This window comes from Mytilus galloprovincialis, chromosome 1 (genome assembly GCF_965363235.1).
Source record: "Mytilus galloprovincialis chromosome 1, xbMytGall1.hap1.1, whole genome shotgun sequence".
Classification (NCBI taxonomy): Eukaryota; Metazoa; Mollusca; class Bivalvia; order Mytilida; family Mytilidae; genus Mytilus; species Mytilus galloprovincialis.
Window position 1 is genome coordinate 90,283,281 of NC_134838.1, and position 21,716 is coordinate 90,304,996.

The 21,716-nt window shown below is 31.4% G+C and overlaps 1 protein-coding gene across 1 annotated transcript; it reads left to right on the top strand.

Moving 5' to 3' along the window:
* Positions 1-3,978: 3,978 nt before the first annotated feature.
* On the top strand, positions 3,979-20,848 carry LOC143062191 (uncharacterized). Its single transcript, XM_076233996.1, has 13 exons — positions 3,979-3,984; positions 4,277-4,669; positions 7,261-7,410; positions 8,347-8,550; positions 9,935-10,143; positions 10,613-10,973; positions 12,150-12,299; positions 12,682-12,865; positions 14,982-15,166; positions 16,401-16,649; positions 17,069-17,108; positions 17,594-17,702; positions 18,600-20,848. The coding sequence occupies exons 1-13, from the start codon at positions 3,979-3,981 to the stop codon at positions 18,784-18,786; spliced, it is 2,427 nt and encodes an 808-aa protein (XP_076090111.1). The 3' UTR covers positions 18,787-20,848.
* The last annotated feature ends 868 nt before the right edge of the window (positions 20,849-21,716 follow it).

Genomic DNA, 21,716 nt, shown 5'->3' on the forward strand with positions numbered 1-21,716 from the left:
GACATTAGAAGGTGTTCTGGTGGTTTTCTGGTTTACAATTTACTAAGCAGTCAGATTACAAAATCAGCATATTGTTTTGGTAAGTTTTAAAAAAATCAAAATTTTCACCTGGTAAAATGTATGTTATATATGTCTGTTACTTAGATATGCCGCTATATTTGGTATCTTCCTTGTTTTTAATATATTTTGAATTCGGGATTATATTGTCACACATTTTTTTATTGATTAGCATCATAGTCATATTTTCATCCTAAAATCAAGTTTTTGTTAACAGGCTATATTTCATTGTGTAGTGTACACAGAGCGTTGATAGTGACAGTAAAATCGATGCTTTGAAATATAATGCAGTGTTTTTCTAGATGCATTTAGTAGTATTTTGTTTGTCAAAATATTTATATTCAGAAAAAAGAAATTTAAATATTTACTGTGTTTGCATTTTCTCATCGAATATGTTTCGTGGTGATAAGTCGATTTTTCTATGTCACTTAAAACATATCTACTCATTTACATTTAGGGACAGAGGTTAAATGCCCCGATGAAGAGTATTCCGAAACAGGATATTCACCCGGGTGTTCATGTAAGTTAATGCATATTTTGTTTGTACCTTATTGTTGTTTCATTATCTATTTGCTGATACTGAACTTTCTTTGCATTTGCCAAAAAAAACAATAGAACATATCATTTTCGTAAGTCCACTATAGTAAACAGTTTGCATTTTGACACGGAATAAGTATTTTCATTTCAACCAAAGGAGCATGTATAAATACAATTCTTTTTTTCAGCAAAGAAAGTATTTTTAAAAGTTGCATACATGACACAACAGAAACTAAACAGACGAGAGCAAGTTTGATTATCCATTTTTAATACACTAATACCACGTTATCAGTTGTTAGAAATCACTCATTTAATTAAGAGTATTTTTCTGACAAAATTTTTAAAACAATATAATTATTTAAGAACTTATTAAGTTACAAACTAAAATATAGTGGTACTGGCACATATTACCACATATTTTGACAATCAAAAACAGCCATTCTGTCATTCAATGCTCAACAACTTCATTCTTTGACTCGAAAGTCCTTGGTGAGTCTTGTCGACGGTGGATATATTCCAATTGTCGTTACCACAACACCTCTTCTTTTCTCCGAATATGACCAACCGAATTACACATTTTGTCGGTTTAGTAATTATAAGCGAAACACGACGGATGCCACATATAGAGTAGGATCTGATAACCTTTTAGGAGCACCTGCTTTGTGTTATGGTGTTTATATTTTGGTCTTTTTCGTTTTGTTTTTTTTTAATTTAAGACGGGCAAATTATATACAATACAGTTAAAATTCTGGCATGTACCCTATTCAAATATCAGATCACGTTACAATCGTCTTAAATTACTGAAGTAACGTTAAACAATACTTTTCACATATATAATTAGTTCATGCAGTGATATATTGTGTTTAAATGTTGATATGTTAGTATTTCAATTATACTAAAAAAATTGGCACTGTCATACTAGTCGCTTTATTATAACTTTATTATAACTTCAATGTAATACAATAGTCGTTAAAAACTGTCCGCTTATCACATGTACTTATCTCCATATTGTCTTCATCAATTGTTTGTGTCCTAATTAGAATCTACAAAAACCTAATATGCATTATGAGGTTATTTCTATCTAAAAATAGGTTTTTGGTTGTTTTTGTTTACACGTGATAGGAACAGATGTGTGTCAAGGATTTTTGTTTCAGTAATTTGCTTTAAAAATATCAAAGAATGGATTGAAGGGAATTTGCAAATGAAGTATATAAAGTTTATTGGTTCACTGGTCAGAATGTTTTATGATTCAAATTTGATAAATATAAGAAGATGTGGAATGAGTGTCCATGAGACAACTGAACTCTCCATCCAAGTCACAATTTATACAAAGTTAACCATTATAGGTAAAAGTACTGGGAGCATTAGCTTACACCGAACAGCAAGATAAAAAGGGCTAAAACAATCATAACAGGAAAACCAATGGTTTAATCTATATAAAAAACGAAAGAAACGCTTATTTGATTTTTGTATTTGGCAAACTTTTATGAATTTTTGGCCCTCAATGATCTTCAACTTCTCACTTTATTTGGCAAACTTAACATTTTGTGATTCGAGCATCACTGATGAGCCTTTTGTAGACGAAACGCGCGTCTGGCGTAAATATAAAATTTCATTCCTGGTATATATGCTGAGTTTATTTATGAATCACATCAACAAACGACAACCACTGAACAACAAGAACTTGACTTAAGACAGGTTCAAACTAAGGCATTGGGTTTCAACCTTTTAACAGGCACCAACCTTCACCCTAACCTTAAACAGAATTATGACATTACAACATAAATAGACACGTTATAAAAGTTAAACATCAATTGAAATGGCTAAACTTGAACAAAAAGAAATAAACATTTAAGTATAGTATAAATTGTTATTATATTTTTATTAGCTGACGTACCTCATGAAACATTTGTATCGGTTGTGCAAGCAGAACTAGCGGGAGGTGCTATTTTGAATGCTAATCTAGGACCTAGCTTAGAGCCAGTGTTCAAATGTTCGTTTACTGATGTTTCTGGACAAAGTTATTTTTATGACGTGTACTGGTTTATAAATGACCAGTCTGTAGTTACACACAGAAGACTTGAGTTCTCCAACATCGGTCAAGCTTTATTGCGTCCAAACGACTGGGTCGGAAATTATCAAATGAATATGGTGGTAAGTTAAATACCAAGTAAACTTTAATAAATTTAAGTTGCTTTCAGTTTTGATTTAAGCAAAATGTAAATATTTCCAAGTGTACATTTTAATTATGTTCGAATAAAACAGATATCCTTGTTTCGATGGAAAGAGGAAGCGCGATATATCAATAAGACGGCAATCAAAACACTACAAATAACAAAACGACGTTTGCAAGTTATATCTTCAGAATAAATGTTTTTGGTTCTTCGTGTTTGTTTAATGAGTTAGGTAATTTTAAACTGATCCTTGGAAGATGTAAATGTTTTGTGCTGTTACACAATTGTCCAATTATAAGGGAATGATTAAGCATTCTTCAACATATTTAAATGTCCAAGGGTAAGGTAGATAAACCACAGCTTTTTTTTATTTTTATGTATGTTTATGCAGTATTATCTAGTCATTTATCTATCCCAGTTTAGAAAGTCTGTTCATAAATTGGTTGGTTGTTTTTCTTCTTTATGTAGAAAACAAACTTTAAACTTTAATTAACTTTATTTATGCAAATGACTCAGTAAGCAAGGCATAACTTTGTTGTATTTCTATGCATACGTTGTTTTCAATGCCACTATTACTGGGATTCACAATTCAGTGTTTTTATATGCGTTTGATTGTAAGTTTTTCTATCAAAACCTTTTTTTGGCAAAAATTAAGGGCGGGCGATAAAGAGTCTACTTTCAATAATTATCACATCGCTATAGGGATCTATGTCTGTAATAAGCCATGACACACGGTTGTCCTGTAAACGAGCTAACTGTCGTCTATCTAATTGTTATAGAAAACCAATGGGGATAAAAACATAGCTAGAGATCTTTTATTTTATTTTTTTAGGTAAAATGTGCTGTTCGTGCAAGACTTAATGCAAACTCTGTTCCAGGACCATATTTTTATAGTGGTTTATTTGAAGCCGGAGTAAAGGTAAACAACTCTGAGCTAAATCAGTGCAATTTAAATACATATTTTCTTTAGAAAGCAACCGAGCAAGAAGTTAAGAAATATTGTTAGAAAATGAAAGACAACATCATTCCCAAATTCAAAAAATATGAAACAAACACAATTATGGGAAACCCAATACAGATAACACAGCATTTAGTGAAATGATAAAACTGGGATATCCAGAGGGATGAGTTAATTAAAGTTGGTATGATTAACCTCGTGTTATAAAAAGCAGTTATACGTTTTATACGTATAAGTTTGTAACAACCTGTAATGGGGGTAATTGCTAAATTTATCCTTGTAAAATATGTCCAGTGGAAACATATCGGTAGTATAAAACGTCCATGGTTACGAAATTAAATAGCAGTTATAAATTGATAGGTAAGAAGGCTTTGGAATTGATTTTCGGCAGCAAAGAAGAAAAAAATATTACCAAACTAACCAATTCTCATTTTCCAAAGTTAATACCGAAACCTCCCGTTTTTTGCTATGAAACAATACTTAATAAAAAAAAATACATTTCAATATGTTCATAGTACTTCTTTTCATTTTGTATTTGAATACGTTTCAGTCTGAAAGTAACAATTACCAGATAGAAGAAGGACAAGAAATAGCCATCCCAGTTATATCATCAGTCCCTGTCGGCTGCATTGGATCATCGGAAGTTATCAAGAGGCAGTGCACTCATACACTGAAGGTATCACAGCCGGAGTATCAAAATAGTCCGGAAGAAACATGCACAACAAATATTGAACCTCAGTCATTAGCCTTTGAAACACAGGATTGTGGCATAACACTTTCCACAACGAGCTGGAATGATCCTGTTTATTTAAATGTTACTGGATACGTTGACAATGTTTATAATTCATTTGATAGGACGGGCAACATCCGAATAAAAACGGGAACGAACAGTGTCACAGATCTCTCAGGAGTTTGGAATACAGTTAATATACCAGATATTCAGGTACGTTTTATCTTCCCTTTTTATACGCTTGTCAAAATTTTGACGGGACGTATTATGGTATACAAATGCCCGGTGTCTGTCCGTCTGTCTGTCCGTCTGTCTGTCCGGCGTAAACACGTCGCACCGTAACTTGAGAACGACTTATCCAAATTTCATGAAACTTAATAAAGTTGTTTCTTATGATAGTCAAATGATCTGAATACTTTTTAGTGTCAATAAGATTTAAACTTTTGAGTTACGGCACTTTGTAACTAAAACACGGGTGTGTTTTTTTCACGTGTCGCATCGCATCTCAAAAAACGATTCTTGATTATTGCTTAAAACTTTAAAATCTTAATATCTGTATACTTTTTGGTGATGATTCATTTTTGAGTTATTGAGTATTTTGTAAAAAAAAGGAAGTTTTTTTTCACATATCGCGCCGTATCTCAAAAACAATTTATGATTATTGCTTAAAACTTTACACACTTCTTTGTTATATTAATCTAAAGATCTGTATACTTTTTGGTTTTGATTCAAAATTTTATTTTAGTGATATTTAGTTTTTTGTAAAAAAAAAAAAACAGTTTTAGGGGGGTGGGGGAGGGGGGGGAGGTTTCACATGTCCCGCCGTATTTCAAAAACAATATATGGTTATTGCTTAAAACTTTCTCAGAAACTATTTATGATTATTGCATTAAACTTCCACACAAGACGTCGGGCGTATCATGCGCTCATGGCGCAGCTGTTTATTAATATAGAGTTGGATATGGAATTAAGCGACTCCGTTTTTTTAAGGAACGTAACTCTCCTACTTATCGTGTTCACACAAATACACTACGCCTTCTGACCATGTATTTTAAATGAAACACACCCATTAATCTTATATCAAACATACACAGTTTCCATGTGTTCACTTTATTTCAATATTCATGGTTTTTGATATAAATAAAATATTTCTCAAGCAGTGTAGGAAGTTCCAGTCTACCAACTTTAAGGTTGTGGAAAGCTGTATTGAAATGTGATATACATTGACAAGGACTATAAATAATCATATAGGAAGATTTGGTATTACTCTCATATAAGTCTCCGTCCAATTTACAATGTATAAAAAGTAAGCAATTATAGATCAAAGAACGGCCTTCAACATAGAACATTGGCGCACACCGAACCGCAAGCTATGTGTCCTTTCCGGATACTCCAGCTTCCTATATCATAAGATATTGTCCGCCATGAAATAGCCAATAGCGTTAAAAGTGGCCTTTATTCTATATCTTCTTCTATCTTTTTACTGTGCTTAGTAAACAGGCTTCACAGTATTACAATAGCGATGGCTAAAATATGAAATATGAATGTAAATAAGTGTTATAAACCTTAACCACATATTTTATTCATATGACAATCATGTCTAGTAAATACTGCTTACACATATTACTTCTAACTGGTACATGCTTTACCTATTCTCAATAAAAAAAAATATAACTACATCATCTAATAAATCTATTCATATTGATGCATTACCATGCTTTTAATTGCCTTTCCCCCATCACATTATAATCTGTGACATATTCGGCCATAAGATATATTTTTCTGACTATTAGTTTACTTACCTTCTGAAACTAAAAAGCATATAGCAAAGTTCTTTCATTTAACTTTTATTTACTATTTTATAGATGATGTCCCGTTACACATACAAACGATTGTTTTCATCTCATTTGTTCACTGACTTTAAAACTGGAGACTCTACCGAAACTTATCTGCCTGAAAGTCGTTTTAGATTGCCAATCATCCGTTTTTCAACACTAGCATTCCCTCTGTCTCATCGTGTAGCAATTCCACATCTCAATTAATACACCTCTTTTGTACGTGTTCACACTATTTGGACTAACTGTATTAGCAGAGGCGAACTCCTAATACAAAATTTCTATAACAGAGTTATCAAGAAAAACGACTAAATTCATCACATAACAAGTTCGACGGTCACCATTTCGAAATGTTTGACTAATATATTGTGCCTATCTTAAATCACTATCGAAATGATTATGTATACGTAGTCTTCGATATCTAAATGCCAGAACATTCGTCTAATCTCGGAATTTAGCCGTTTCTTTTCCGTAAATGGGCTATATATATACAATGTCGCATGGTAGGTGATGCATACATTGCCGTGGAGTGACTTACACCCTCAACGCATCGATTATGTTTGTCATGAATACTACATTTGTATTGATTTACTTCTAAAGAGCAGATTTATTTTCAATCTTTACCTACTTTTTTGGATTTCAATGTATTTCACATTAAATGTACCTAAATCAATGATATTTTACATTATAAGAAATCATCTAAGGTACAAGGAAATTAATGCAGTACTCCAGATGTTGTGCATTTTGATTTAATATATTACAGCGCTTATTTTTAAAAAGTCTATACCAAAATAGAATGGGAAAGATTTTTTTTTCATTTTATGTTGATCAACTTATCGAAAATGTCCGATCGGTCCAAAAATAAATGCGCAAAGGCTGTGTTTGTAAAAAGATACCACGCTTATTTATAAGTACTTTAGTATACTACCTCATGATTCTTTAAATTTTGTAATATCTCTATTACTTCAGGTGGTAGTGTCTGATCATGACTCGGCGATGACTTCACGTACCTGTAGCACATGGAATGATCCAAGATATAAAACATCTGATGGTCTCTCTTTCAGTTACCACGGATGTGGAGAGTATATTCTGTACAAGCATAAAAAGTATCCGTATTGGGTAAGTAGTATACAATTAAGAATTTATTATTTAAGCTTTAATAAACAATTTTGATTTCTAAATGGTTTCACCTATGTGATTTTATTCATTAAACTCGGAATTTCGTAGTTGAGCAATATCGTTATAAATTCAGTAAAAATTTATATTGCATAATTATTATTTAGTTAAAGCGATTAAACTCTAAACAGAAACTCAAATTTAGGCAAACAAATAACGGCAAAAAACACAAAATTGAGAAATTGCATAAACTCCTAAAACAGCAAATGCTTGGTCGTGTTAAGGGTTCTTTTTATGCATTTATAGCCCCGTCATGCGTATCCACACACAGTCAAAATGATTCGTCAACAATTCCATTATGTTGGATTTTAAAACTATGAAAACATAGATAGTTAACGTTGAGCAACAGACATATTGTTTCATAAACCACTTCTTTATAGTGACCGTAAAGCATACATTTTTATTTGTTTTCAGTTCTTCCTCTTAATAAGTCTGCTGGGGCAATTTTTGTGAAACAGCTGCTAATGGGGTCCATTTAGCGTATCCATCCAAAAGCTTATAATCCAATTGAGATGTGTTAAACTCCTGAAAATCAGGGAAGTTAACAATCGGAAAGTTGAAATCATCACTTTTCTCATATGTTCTAGTTTGAAACGTCCATTAGTGTCAGGAAGAACGAAAATTGAATATGATTGTAATAAACTTTCCGTCTTTTCATAATTGTAACAATTGTCATGTTTTGAATGAGTATTCATTTGCACAGCAGGTTAATCCTTATTTGAAGTTGATGCGATTACTATATGGATTTACGAGATTTGAATATCAATAAAATAACTAATAGTGTTTTCAATTCTTTCGTGACTATCAAGTTGTTATAATTTAAACAGTTTTCAGACCTAAATTGTTTTATTTTAATAATTATTTAAATAAAATTTTCAGGTACACACTTTAACGACAAGCTGCTGGCAAGGTTCTTGTAACTGCGGAATTGCTATTCGAAGCCACGACTCCTTATTTGTAATCCGTACTTGTGATGTAATTGCAACAGAGTTTTATGCATCTGGAAGATATTATCCAAGTATTTCTTATTCCGTTTGTGATAATAAAAATATGGTCATTGAGAAAATATCTTATGGCTATAAGGTTTGTTCTTATAATCTATATTTCACATTAAAAACGAAACAATAACTCAGTTAGTCTACCTAAGTCACTGGATACAAAAATCTATCTATTACTTTTTGACCTTTATAAGAATAATAATTTAAGACATCTTAAGTACTGAAGTGGTTTGAAATTTTATCATACAACCTTGTCAGGTAGTATTTGCCATTCATTAACAGAATTGTTTCATTCTGCAGCTTCAGGTTTTACTTTTTGAATTTATCTTCACTGCTAAATATAAAGATATTCTACATATTAACAACCACTTGGTCGATGCCACATATGTTGAATGATTTGTCTCCGAGGCTACAACCGCGTCAATAATCAGCTTTATTGTATAGGAAATCTGATTTTCTGAAAATTAACTGTTCATTTTTTTTATCGTCTCAAGCATAGATGGCCCTATTTTAGCTCATTGATATTAAAAGGGCACTAACCTGTTGAGATTCGAGTGCCTCTTGCTGTCTACAACAATTGCTTCATTCATCGAGGAAATCTATGCGTTTGCAATGCTGTAATTTAAACATTTTAGTAAAGCAACATTCCTTTTCGTTTTTATTCTCATATTTTACAATTTAGTACTTTATCGATATAAAATTCTTGCATGTAAAATAAAGAAACAAGCTTTAAGATATAAACACCTTATTTTTTGTTGTTTGTTTGATTGAGTTAAGCCTTCCAATTGATATTTTATCGTGAGTATTCCTATGTTGTGATAATATATTACTGTTTCAGAAAAAGGGAGAACGTTTGGTACCATCAAAACGTTTATTCCCGCTGAAAATGTTTGCACCTGTCCTAAGTCAGGAATCTGATATACAGTAGTTGTTGTTTGTTTATGTAATTTATACGTGTTTTTCGATTCTCGTTTTTGATATAGATAAAACCGTTAGTTTTCCCGTTGGAATGGTTTTACACTAGTAATTTTGGTGCCCTTTATAGCTTGTTGTTCTATGTGAGCCAATACTCCATGTTGAAGGCCGTACATTAACTTATAATGGTTTACTTTTATAAATTGTTATTTGGATGGAGAGTTTTCTCATTGGCACTCATACCACATCTTCCTATATCTATAAGTTGAAAACAAGTACAATTATTGACCTAATAATATCCAATGTTGCTTGACTTAAGTGACTCGACAGGAGGTTTTTAGAACTGTGAAGGTTTATAAACTTTTTGCAAACTATAAACAGTAACATGACATGAAGATAAAAAAAACAAGTCACGTTTCTTGCAATAATATATTGTTAATAATTTTTTAAAAGTACGATGTTTATCTAGGTTGATTTGGTGGTTTGGTTTGAATTATTTTTTAAATTTCTTTATTTAATTATATGAAAGCATTGTATCTTTATCTGTTTTTAAGGTAACACTTCCAATAGGCACAGAAATAAGTATTCACGTGAGTGGTAGCTGGATTCCGTCAATTTCAATCAAACCATCTGTCTTAGATATTGAACAAAGTGAGGGACTTTGTGGATTTGTGAGCCAAACCAAGGATACATCAGACGATCTCGTACCAAGAGGATCAAGTACTCCAATATCTTCAACTACAGAATTTGCAAAGTCATGGCGGTATGAAGTATTCAATTTTAGGTTTTTTAAGATAAAACACAATGTTCTGTTTCATTTACGAAAATTTGTTGAAAAGACATCAAGGATAATAAAAAATATCAGCATACTCAAAAATGACTTGCATGCTAAGCGAAACAGCAGCAAATACCAATCTATGGATTGAACTAACCGGGAACCGATCTTCAGATCTGCAGTACTCCAGACAAGTTTTCTACCATAGGACCACCTAGGGGTTTGTTTATAAATAGATAATTGCATTTTATGGAATTGTTTGAAATTCAAAACAAATGAAATGTACAAAATATTTATTATTTCAATATTTTTACTAGCATAAAGAAGTACCAAACACAAATTCATATTTTTGATTTCAAAAGACATTCAGGCTAATGAAATAAACTGTTTAACGATGCATGTGCACAAAAGAAATCATATCTGCCACAATTTCAACACTGTACAAATTTTGATATAGGGTTACTCCAAATTCAGATGAGGAACTATTCTCACCATTGCCAAGCTTTTCTTCAGAAGATTTGTATTTAAAAGAGTATTGCATTTGCGCCAGTGAAGCAGGTCATACTGACGATATTAACGATTTTACGAGTGTTCATTGTAATCTAACATCGCCAATGATACAATGTAAAAACACGCGAACACCAATAGCAGACAGTTTGTACCAAGAATGTCATCAGGATGGTCAGTCCAGACGAAAAAGAGACACTTCAAATCTTAAAGGAAAAATCGTTAAAAGAAGTGCTTTAGATGATGATGATATAGTGGAAGAGATTTCATTGACATATGATTCAAATTACGATCCAGATTATTTGCCACCAGTAAGTGTTAAAGACAGACAATTAAACAGAAACCATAAACATCATAAATCATATACATGCCAAAATGGAGCTTGTTCTGTTATATATGACATAGAAACAAAATTAACGGAAAAATAACATGTTTCAAAATTGTAAAATGCAACATTTAATTTTGCCATTTTTTGCCATAGCGTTTGCTATTAAAGTCCAAAACTATGTTGAAATCATGACACATTGTCAATTTAAATTACTTAGACTTACATCTTATCAATTGAATAGATGACAATTATAACTATGATGGGTACACAGACCTTCCCAAATAACAAACATATATAATTATCTCCTTTTAGAGATAAAATCAAGGTAGGTATACGAAATTGCCGTAAAGAAACACTATCAATTTGAATTAAAAGGCACCTTGGAATTTTATTGTCACTTTGTCACTTTGTTATGTCTATTTTCACATATTAAGGTTGAATTTCAAACGCTAAAAGATCGGTGAATAGCTTCAACAATCAGTAGAAATAATTTAGGCATAGGAACTTCAGTTTTGGGATGATATTTAGTTTTTCAGGAATGAATCTTTTCAAATGTGTCTTACAGAATATTAATTTTAATACACTTTGGAAGGAGGATGTATTTGTTAATTAATCTTGATTTAATATAATTAAAGCATTAAAAAGTTTAGGTCTGGCACGAATTTTTGTATTTAAATATTGGGTGCTAAGGTTTTGTTTTTTTTATCTTGACCTAAACAGCAGAAATATTTGACCTAAAGATGATATTATTTATTTGTACAACATTGTTTCTTTGTGATGTAAAAATAGAAAATAGAACAATATTCAATCAAGCAACCAAGATTCACATTATTTCATGAATAGGCGTTGCGCAAGAGATAATTGTCATTATTGTTCGGCAAAAGTCCTATACTTATATAATCTAAATATATATTTGTTATTCTTTTTTATTACATTGCCAATGAGTTTGATTTAATAAAATAAGGCATAAAATGCTTGAACTATATCTTTTTTTTACAATCCTAGTACGTCTGGTTCAAAAGAATTTGGGTTATTGGATTATTTCACATGTGAAATTATCGGTTTTATTTACTGAAAAATCATTACAACAAATCTTACAAAACTGTATATTTTATAACGATATTATCGTGTTCAATTTTTTTAAATATATAAAATCCAGGACCCTGTATGGAGAAATGGATGGTCAGAAGCATCGGCAAGACAAGAGTGCACTAATGGACTTTCACAGATGCCTGCTCTGGCCTTATGTCAAATGTATGGTCATTTAGTTTTGTCAGATTATATAGAATCATGTGTAGAAGACGTGAAGGTATTCATCATTTATATTTTACATTTATTAATTCAATTGTGTCTTTGTGAAATGTACTTAATGGTTTCTGTATATTCTTCTATAAAACAAGTTTAATTGGTATGGCAAAAATCATCTTTTAATCAAAATAATAAACACTTTCTATAGTGAAGAACAGGTTTAAGGGGAACATTTATGGTCGGTCAAAACAACAAAAGACTTTTCTTAATCAAGAAAGCTGTTCATATATTTTTTATAAAACATCATTTTACCAAAACCTTGAACCAAAAAAAAATCCCTCATTTAGCAGAGGAATCGTATTCGAAACACATTTTTATTGCTAAACGATTACTATTTTTTCAGAATATTTTGTAGTTCTGTTTATGAATTCATCTGCTTTTAGATCGCCGGAAGTACAGAGTTCCTTGAATTTACAATTTGGTTAATGGAGGATACATGTAAATTTGAAATATACAGGAACGAAACACTGTTTAACAGCACATCTGGTGATGGAACATCAATTCTTCAAATGATACAAAATCAACTATGCCCTTTCAACTGTAGTAACCATGGTTATTGTAATAGAAGTAAGAACATTTTATTTTTTGCGGAAACAGATAAACCTTAAATGAGAAATGCAAGATCTCAGGATTAAAAAAACAAAAGTGAAGAAAAAACAAGATGATATGGAGATAACAAAAAACAAACCGACAAGCACAACAACCAACTAATTGCGTGATATATTGATAAGGAACTCTAAATGTTTTTTGAAGAAAAAATTTAACACTGTTGAACACTATTTTAAAACACCTTAAGAACAGAAGTAATCGATGTAGAGTCGGACGCCCATATTTGCCACATTAAACAGCCTTTTTGTAAGCTGTAAGCCCAGCGTATACTGCTTTTTGAAAACTGATATGTTTTGTTGGTTTAATAAATTCAACTATTTAATAAAGTTAAACAAATTTTCAAATTGTTCTGAGATCATAAATATTTAGTAGTAAAACATGTGCAAGCATGTAAGGAAAACAGTGTTTTGGTTTAGCAAGTGGGTCCCATTTTCGCCACTTTGATATTAAATAGTTTTAACCTTCTTCGTGATAAAAATGAATAAAATATACATCCATAATGACTCTGGCTACGCAGTTTTTTAATATTGAAATGCGATGTTTCGTGAAAAATAGATTCACGATAACTGCGCATACGTATACATTGCTATTATAGAAATAGTTAGATTTAATCACTTTTCATAGTTGAATAGTAAAAAAAAACAGTATTTGGATTCTGTAGGTTTGATTAAAATGCTTCCATTTCCTTAAATTGGGAATTTAGTGAGCAGCAACATGTTACTTTCAAAATTTTTCAGTAGGGAACTGTGCATGCGTGAAAAATCACGTTTCATTAGATCGTTTAAATCCTGATTTTTCGACTCAGATTATAGAAATCACAATTGGCTTTTGTATCTTTTTTATATTGAGTTGATATCTTATCAGGTTTTATTGGAAACTTGTGAAATGAGTAAGTCTTTATTTGTCGTGAAACGTTCATGACAAAACTTATTTCACGTTCAACGTGCAATGATGTCTTATTCCATTTTTTACCCGTGCAAGCACCACCCTTTACCACCCTCTTAGTGAACATTTTTCCTCCGATATGATCTTTCTAATTTTAATGCCAAATAACAAATTTTACCCGTTGCCAGAAAAAAAAATCAAAATTCAAGATTAAGAAGTAAATCTCAACATCGCCTGTCCGGTAAAAGATAGAAGCTGAAGATACAAAAGTTGCATAGAAACCATTATCACTGAAGAGACATGTATTGTCGAAATGCGCATCTGGTGCAGGAAAAATTGGTACGTTAATGTTATTAAACGACGACATGCTGATAACGCCATGACAAATAAAACATGAATAGCACAATTCCCCAGAACACTTTGTTGTCATTATAACAGAATCTAAGGCGACTGTTTAACAAGCGTTAGGTTTAACTAGCTATACAACAAGTGTTTTACACGAGGAACAACCTACACTTAGTCAGGACAGTTGTTTTCCATTCGTCTTATATGATTGACATACACATTGTCATTAAGCACAAGATTTTGATAGCTACAAAACAAGATTACCCCCTCCTTTCTCCATTTGAATTTTAATGGCATGTACCAAGTCAGTTGTTATCGTATACTAGAAGCTCGTTTCTGTATATGTTGCATTGTCGTTTGTTTTTTGTTGCAATTCAGTGGTTTTGATGTTTCGTTGTTTTCCTTTTATAGTTGATGTGTTTTCTCGGCTTTAGTGTGAAATTGATTTGATTTCTCCCTATCGATTTATGACTTTCGAACAGCGGTATACTACTGTTGCCTTTATTTGAGCATTAAGTTTTTTCCATTTGTTACGGGAATAATCGTTTTGAGTTTTCTTTAGAGTTTCTGTATTTTTGTTATGTTACTCTCTGCACAAGTTGTGATGCTTTCATCGAGATTCTGTTGACTTTCCTGAACTATCTGTCGTCGGAATAGGGATAAATCGAATGTTTCTCAGTACACGCTGTCAACTTTTTGATGATTCAGGGGTCTTACGGCGACAAATGCATACATAAAAGTTAACACTTTCCTTGTATGCTATTTCATTTTACTTTGTATCATTTGGTTAGTTTGAAATACACCTGTATATTTGTTCCATATTATTTTGATGTTCTTATTTCAGCTGAATGTGTATGTAATGATAGTTATATCGGATCCGATTGTTCGACTTCAATCTCTGAAGCACCACGTGGAATCATTGTGCCCGACGATGGGTTATGTCGAACGAAGTCAAGATCCTGCAAAAAGACCAATATCTATGGAATATTTCATATACCCGCTCTATATTGTAAATTTCAGCATTTCATTGTAAGTTCACGTTTTAGTTACGATTTAAATTGTATTGAAAGCTATTTATAGAATCTCTTTTAACCTGCAAACATATGTAGACGAAACGTGCGTCTTGAGCACAAATTAAAAAGCGGCTTCCTGGATGATTTTTTTACAACCAATGTCAATGCCGCTGATAATGCACGTTTCGTCACCGTAGGTTTCACCAGCCTAGTAGTCAGTACTTTAAGGCTTGCATGGGCTATGATTGATACAGTCATTTTCAGTAAATTGTCGGTTTATATAAACTTAAAATTATTCAACACACTTAAGGTATTGATTTGCACTCTTTTGGAATTGTTTGTTTTTATGTTCTTTTAACCAAGCAGCCTCACTCGTTATAAGTGTATAAGATTACATCCAGAAAAAATGGTATTGGCTGTGACGCAAGAGAGTATGTTTATCAATGAATCTGCCCTTATTTTCACAAGTTACGATTTCTAATACTCACGTCGGTGGTATCGTCTCGCCTTGCATTTGAAGGTCAAGCATAAGTCTTGAAATGAGTATTGGTTGATTCTCTGCTCAGCACACGACATTAAGAAATGAGACAAACATTTTTCAGCCCGGAGTCGGAATATTGTTCAGAGGTATTTTGATCCGTGTTACTTCGATATGCTTAATGAATAAGTATGTTCAAAATTCGGGTCATATATACTAATCTAGTACAAAGTAAATCACATTAACATGCGATCGTTTTGATTTTCATGTAAAATTCGTAACTGACGTTGAAGGCCAATCAATCATTATCGTCTTCATTTCGGTTAGGGGTATCTTATATTCAAGATTTGAAAATTTATGAGATTTGTATGGTCTTGGACATATTGTATTTTAATATGTGCAACGCGATGGATGCTGCTAGTGCAGTAGGAACTTCTTATCTTCAAATGTATCCCAATAAATCCAGTATATTTTTCTTATAACTTTGTTCAACCAAAACTGTTACCGTAATTACAAAAAAACAAGATTGCGGATTTCAATAAAAGAATGAATATGAAATATGTTTTTACCTGCAAGGCAGATTTTTAATAATAAAATGCGGGTAAAAATATCGGCATTGATCGTTTTGCTCATAGATTGTATTGCACACCGTATAGTAATTGATCGTTTCATAACATATCATGTGCAAGAAAATTGGTACCGTTAATTTTATTAATATTATGATGATACATTACATACATTGATTAATTATGCTAAAATTTTATATTAAAAGATTTCTGAAGAAGGAAAACAGATTTCTGATATTGTTAATGTCAGACCAGCTGTGTTTTCATATGACAACATGATTTCCTGTGAATTCCCAGAGTCGTCAAGAAAACGGCGATCGACAACCAATGACGCAGAAGGATTTGATATATATCTGTCATATGATCAAATAAATTACGGAGACTCGGTCACAGTTATAATATTCGACGAAGAGTGTTTTACTTGTAATGCGTCAACATTGACTTGTGTTGAATTGGTAAGTTTCTTGAACAGATCGACTTAATATATGAACATAAATACAATGAGTATTGGTTATGGAAGATGCATCAACTTTCTCAAATCATATTTGAAAAAAAAAAGTATTCTCTACATTAAAGCATTGAGCATAGATAGGTGCAGTACATCAATAAAATAAATTGAACTTTATTCCGATGAGAGATCAACTATACCCTTTTTAGACCATAATTAGCAAGTAAAATCACGTTATTCCTTAAAGGTTATGTCTCGAAAATTAAACATTGAAATTTTTATCAATGGTGCATTCAGTATTTTTTAAGTGATACTTCTCAATTTGATGTCTACATTTTCCTTGTAATTCAAACATGAAACGTGTTGGCAACCGTCTTCATTCAAATAGTAACAGAACATATTTTGATATTATATTTTTTTTCATAGGACACGTGTTCGTCAAACACTGGAACACATGATGCTGAAGGTAAATGTAAATAATGTTCAAGTCAATTATATGATTAGTTATTCATCGTTGTTAAGAAATAAATTGTGGTTAACAATGAAAACTATTATTAGCTAAAATGCGAGTATCACACCATATTTCGATCTTATTTAAATAGCAAGTACGATTTTTTGAATAGGTTATGAAAAAGAGGTAAAGATACCAAAGGGACATTCAAACTCATTTAAGTTGAAAATAAAGTGACAACGCCATGGCTAGCAAGTTACACAAAAAAAAAGAAACTGAAGGCTGAGCAACACGAACACAACCATCATGAAAAGACTAATCAAATAATTCTTTTAATAAGATTAAAGAGGGGTCATAAATCTAAAAGTAGTTCAGTTATATTTGACATTCAATAGTCCTTTATGTCTTTTTTTGTGTGTGTATATGTTCTTTTTCCTTATTCTTTTTTTTTACAAAACAATACTAAATGATATTGAATTTTGAGTGTAACTGATTAACAGAATCCAAATCAAGTATGACGAGCACCATAGCTGTTATCATATCAGTAGTTGTTTTCGTGACAATTGTGGCAATGCTTGTCTTGTGGAAATGGAAGATGGCTAAAGATCAGTAAGTTTTTACTGAAAAATTGAAGATAAACTACTCAACAAAACAAACCCGATACAATGCAATGTATTTTCCATATAAATATATGAAATTGTATGCACTGTACCGAGGTAAATAATTGCCAAATTGGTCTAATTTTTACAGAGTGTTAACGTTATTCTAAAAAAAACATTTGTTGAAGGCAAAAATGGGCATTTTTTTTAACTTTGGTTTTTTTTCTTCTAAAATTCCCCCAAAAAATCATAAATTGATATTAGAATTTGAAATTTTAAACATAAACATAAACTTGGTCTGCTATACACTTTTTTTTTTATACCTTTGCAGATTTTTGAATAACTATCTCATCTTCGAAATTAAGGGCCGACTTCTGTCATCATTCTCCGCAAAATAAATTGTACCCCTGCGTACAACAACTCGTTATTTTCTAATTTTCCAATTTGGTCAGAATCTTTTAATCATATGCATTTGTTTTGTAAACTGTTGTTTTTCATAAGATAATTTAAAAGTTTTTTCTATTTATTCTATGTTATGATAAATTAGAGTTCAAACTTATGCTTCGTTTCTTTTGTTGACTACTATTTTTTTTTAATTTGAAATATGATTGACAAAATACCCGAGTAAGCATTTTCGTATTAACCGGAATTATGCTTGACAATTCTTCAAATGCATGAAATGATAGATTTGCACATTTGCTTAAGCTTCATATATTTTAAATATGTTGTGAAATATTACAGTTACCTTAAACTTTTATATATAAGCAATATAGTTTTACTGCATTATCAATATATTTGGATAAATTTTGAACTAACTCTGATACTTTTTAAAGAATTATAACTTTATAAAATGTTATTTGCTATATTTTGTTTTAATTTATAACATATGGTGGTATCTATTTTACAGAAAACGAAGACGAAATAGCAATCATAGCGATCAAAGCATATTTCCAGAGATAGGTGTGCACAACGGAAACTGTCCACCTTGTGCAACAGGTTTAACACCGCAGTATAGAAAAGAAAACAGTGATATATCAATTGCATGGACAGAAAGAACCGCTAGCCCAGCAGATCTTTTTCAAGCTAAATCATAGATACGAGACATAGGGTCTTCTAAATTAAAGTAAAGACTATTATTCTCAAATATTTAAAATCAAGACTCTCAATATTGCAACCTTCGCATACTTCTAGACAGGATTTATTATTTTCCCACTAAAATGGCCTGAACATTTAAAGATTTAAAACATTTTACAATTGTGTTATCATTATTGAGTTGATGGTTATAGCCGAGCGACTTTAAATGGAATGTCATAGATACTGTTGTTGTAACATCATAACTATATTTAGTTATCTAATTTGTCATGTTGATCAAATGGATAAAAAGGGAGATGTGGTACTGTTGACCCACCAGAAAGACAATGATGTGAACATTTAAAGTTCACCTACAGCTTCATGACTAGTTTTCTGTGATAACAAAAATGTGAATAAATCAAAAATAAAATGAAACATTAATATCCTATAAAACAATTAGTAAGTAAGACATTTTAATCATCAGTCTTACCAAAAGTAGTTGACATCAACTTATTTACCCAGTTTATGAGTTTTGTAATCCCTTAAAGGATTGCTTTGATTTCAATTCATTTTCAAATTTGCGTTATCTATTTAGACTATATCTGATTAAGAGCTTACATTTTCTAAAAAATACACGTTTGTGCACCACTAAGTATATTTTGTTCTTGTTTTGTTGTTGAAGTTCTATCCCATATACGTATATCTAACTAATGCGGTTTTAAAATATGAAGGTTGGACATCATATGTTCAATAACTTTATAAAACTCAGTTATTTAAAAACTCCATCTTAAGGTACATTTAATGTTACTACGCTGTATATTGTACATAGATTGGTATCTATTATTTACGCTATCGAACAAGAAACGTTATTGCATTTGCAATCGTCAGGGCGAGGATTTTTAACAATTCCATATTTTACATTGTCACACGTTGATAGTTTTTGGGGGCTACTGACTGCCGAAGAAGGGACCCGCTCCATAATGATGCAGTGAATCATTATCATTATAGAATCAACCAATATTTATCCAGACATTCCTTTGTAATATTAATATACGAATTAAAACGTAAGTTTAAAGATTGTTGTCGTTTGTCAAATCTTTGTGAATTTTTCTCCATTGAAGTGTTTATCGCAGATCTTCGTTAGTCTGTACATATTTTATCCACAGCTTTTAATAATGTATGTGGACCTCCATATAAATAAGCCTTTACTATTTAAAACATTTAAATTCAAATGTAAGTTTACTGATTTGCGCATATAAAGAGAGGGGATATTGAGCATCCATCTGACCATCCGTCAATGACTTAAAATTTTACGATATTTTAAAGTTTTTAAATTAGATGCGTTTAGAAATAGTAACTCTTTGCTACCCATTGATATTTTGGATGAAACTGTTCGTCAACAAATAATGATAAGATAAGACCAAAAGGTTATTAAAGGTTCATCATAACAAACGGACAAATATGGCTGTATTTACATGCCGAAAACTACTCTTGAGTACAGACAAGTTTTTATGCCTGGCATCCAATAGATATATTAAATTTAAATGCATTATGTGTTTCAGAAAGATAAAATTGCTTTTGAATTTTGATCGGCATTTTTATTCCTTCATGCATACGGTGTGAAAATTAACTAAGTTGTGGTACAACTTTGAGATGCTCGCGCAGGTAAAAACCGGTTTGTATGGTTTGATTGTCCTTAATTGACATAGAAAAGAGGTATCTTCACAGCTATAGGTGATTTAAAGTGTTTATTTGAGTCAGTGAGTGGAGAGTATCAAAGTAATTCAGGTGTTTGTTTATTTTTACACCTTCTGCAGAAAGGAAACAAAATGCCCATCAAAAACCAAGAAATATTTTTTCTTTCTTAAACACAAAATGCATATAACTTTTATATATCTAGTGAATGCTAGGCCTTAAAACTTTTCAAACAGCACAGGTAAGTCTGTATACAGAGTAGTTTTTGAGATGAAAATACGGCCATATTTGTCCATTTGTTATGATGAACCTTAAAAGGACACTGACTCTCATATATACTGTTGTATGGCAGCTCATAAGTGTTTTTAGAATGAAATTCAAAACAGTGTGGCTGTGGCCATTGATTGACACATCAAATTCATCCATTGACTGGGACAATTTATGTGAACGTTTGTATGTAACGACCACTGCTCACTATGTACTTTTAAACTTATGGGGTCCCCAAAGGTTCTCAACACCTTAATAAAGTAATTCGAAAAATTAATCAGAAATAACACGATGTTTTGATTTATTTTAATTATATAAATCAAAACATAAAGCTTATTCCGGATTAATTTTTTGAATTATTTTATAATTAAAGGCGTTAAGAAACCTTTGATGACCCCACAGTTTAAATGTCTATCGTATGTACGTCGTGAACAGTGGTCGTTACAGACAAACGTTCACGTAAATTGTCCCAGTCAATGGATGAATTTAATGTGTCAATCAATGGCCACAGCCACACTGTATTGAATGTCATTCTAAATTTCCTTAAATGAAGTCAATACATGTCGCAGTGTTATATTGATCATGCATTTATATATGTGTATTTGAAGACGTAAGTAAAGGAACAATTAACAGATACTTATGTTCATTTCATCAAAATACTAACTGTGATTTTATTTCACACCTTTATATGTATTCTTTTAATGTTGTTATATTTGTTTATTCTTGATTCTATTTCAACACGCCTTAAATTTGAGGGCTTACGAGAATATTGTGCCAAATTTTGATTTACTTTATAAACAAAAGTATAAATAATATATATAGATAAAAAATGTATATTTTAATGTAATCTGTATCAATAAAATAAATGCCTTACTCCTACTAGTTATCTTTAACTGTAATAGGAGTTACTGCTTGTGGAAGTTTTCTTTCAGAGGACAAACGACAAGTATTGTGTAAACATGAGGTGATAATTATAAATTAACTGTAAACA

What these genes read in the sequence shown, in the direction of transcription:
- LOC143062191 (XM_076233996.1), top strand. An exon ending in AAATATCTTATGGCTATAAG is followed by an intron (nt 8,551 to 9,934) that starts GTTTGTTCTTAT and finishes TCTGTTTTTAAG; the next exon opens with GTAACACTTCCAATAGGCAC. An exon ending in ATCCAGATTATTTGCCACCA is followed by an intron (nt 10,974 to 12,149) that starts GTAAGTGTTAAA and finishes TATAAAATCCAG; the next exon opens with GACCCTGTATGGAGAAATGG.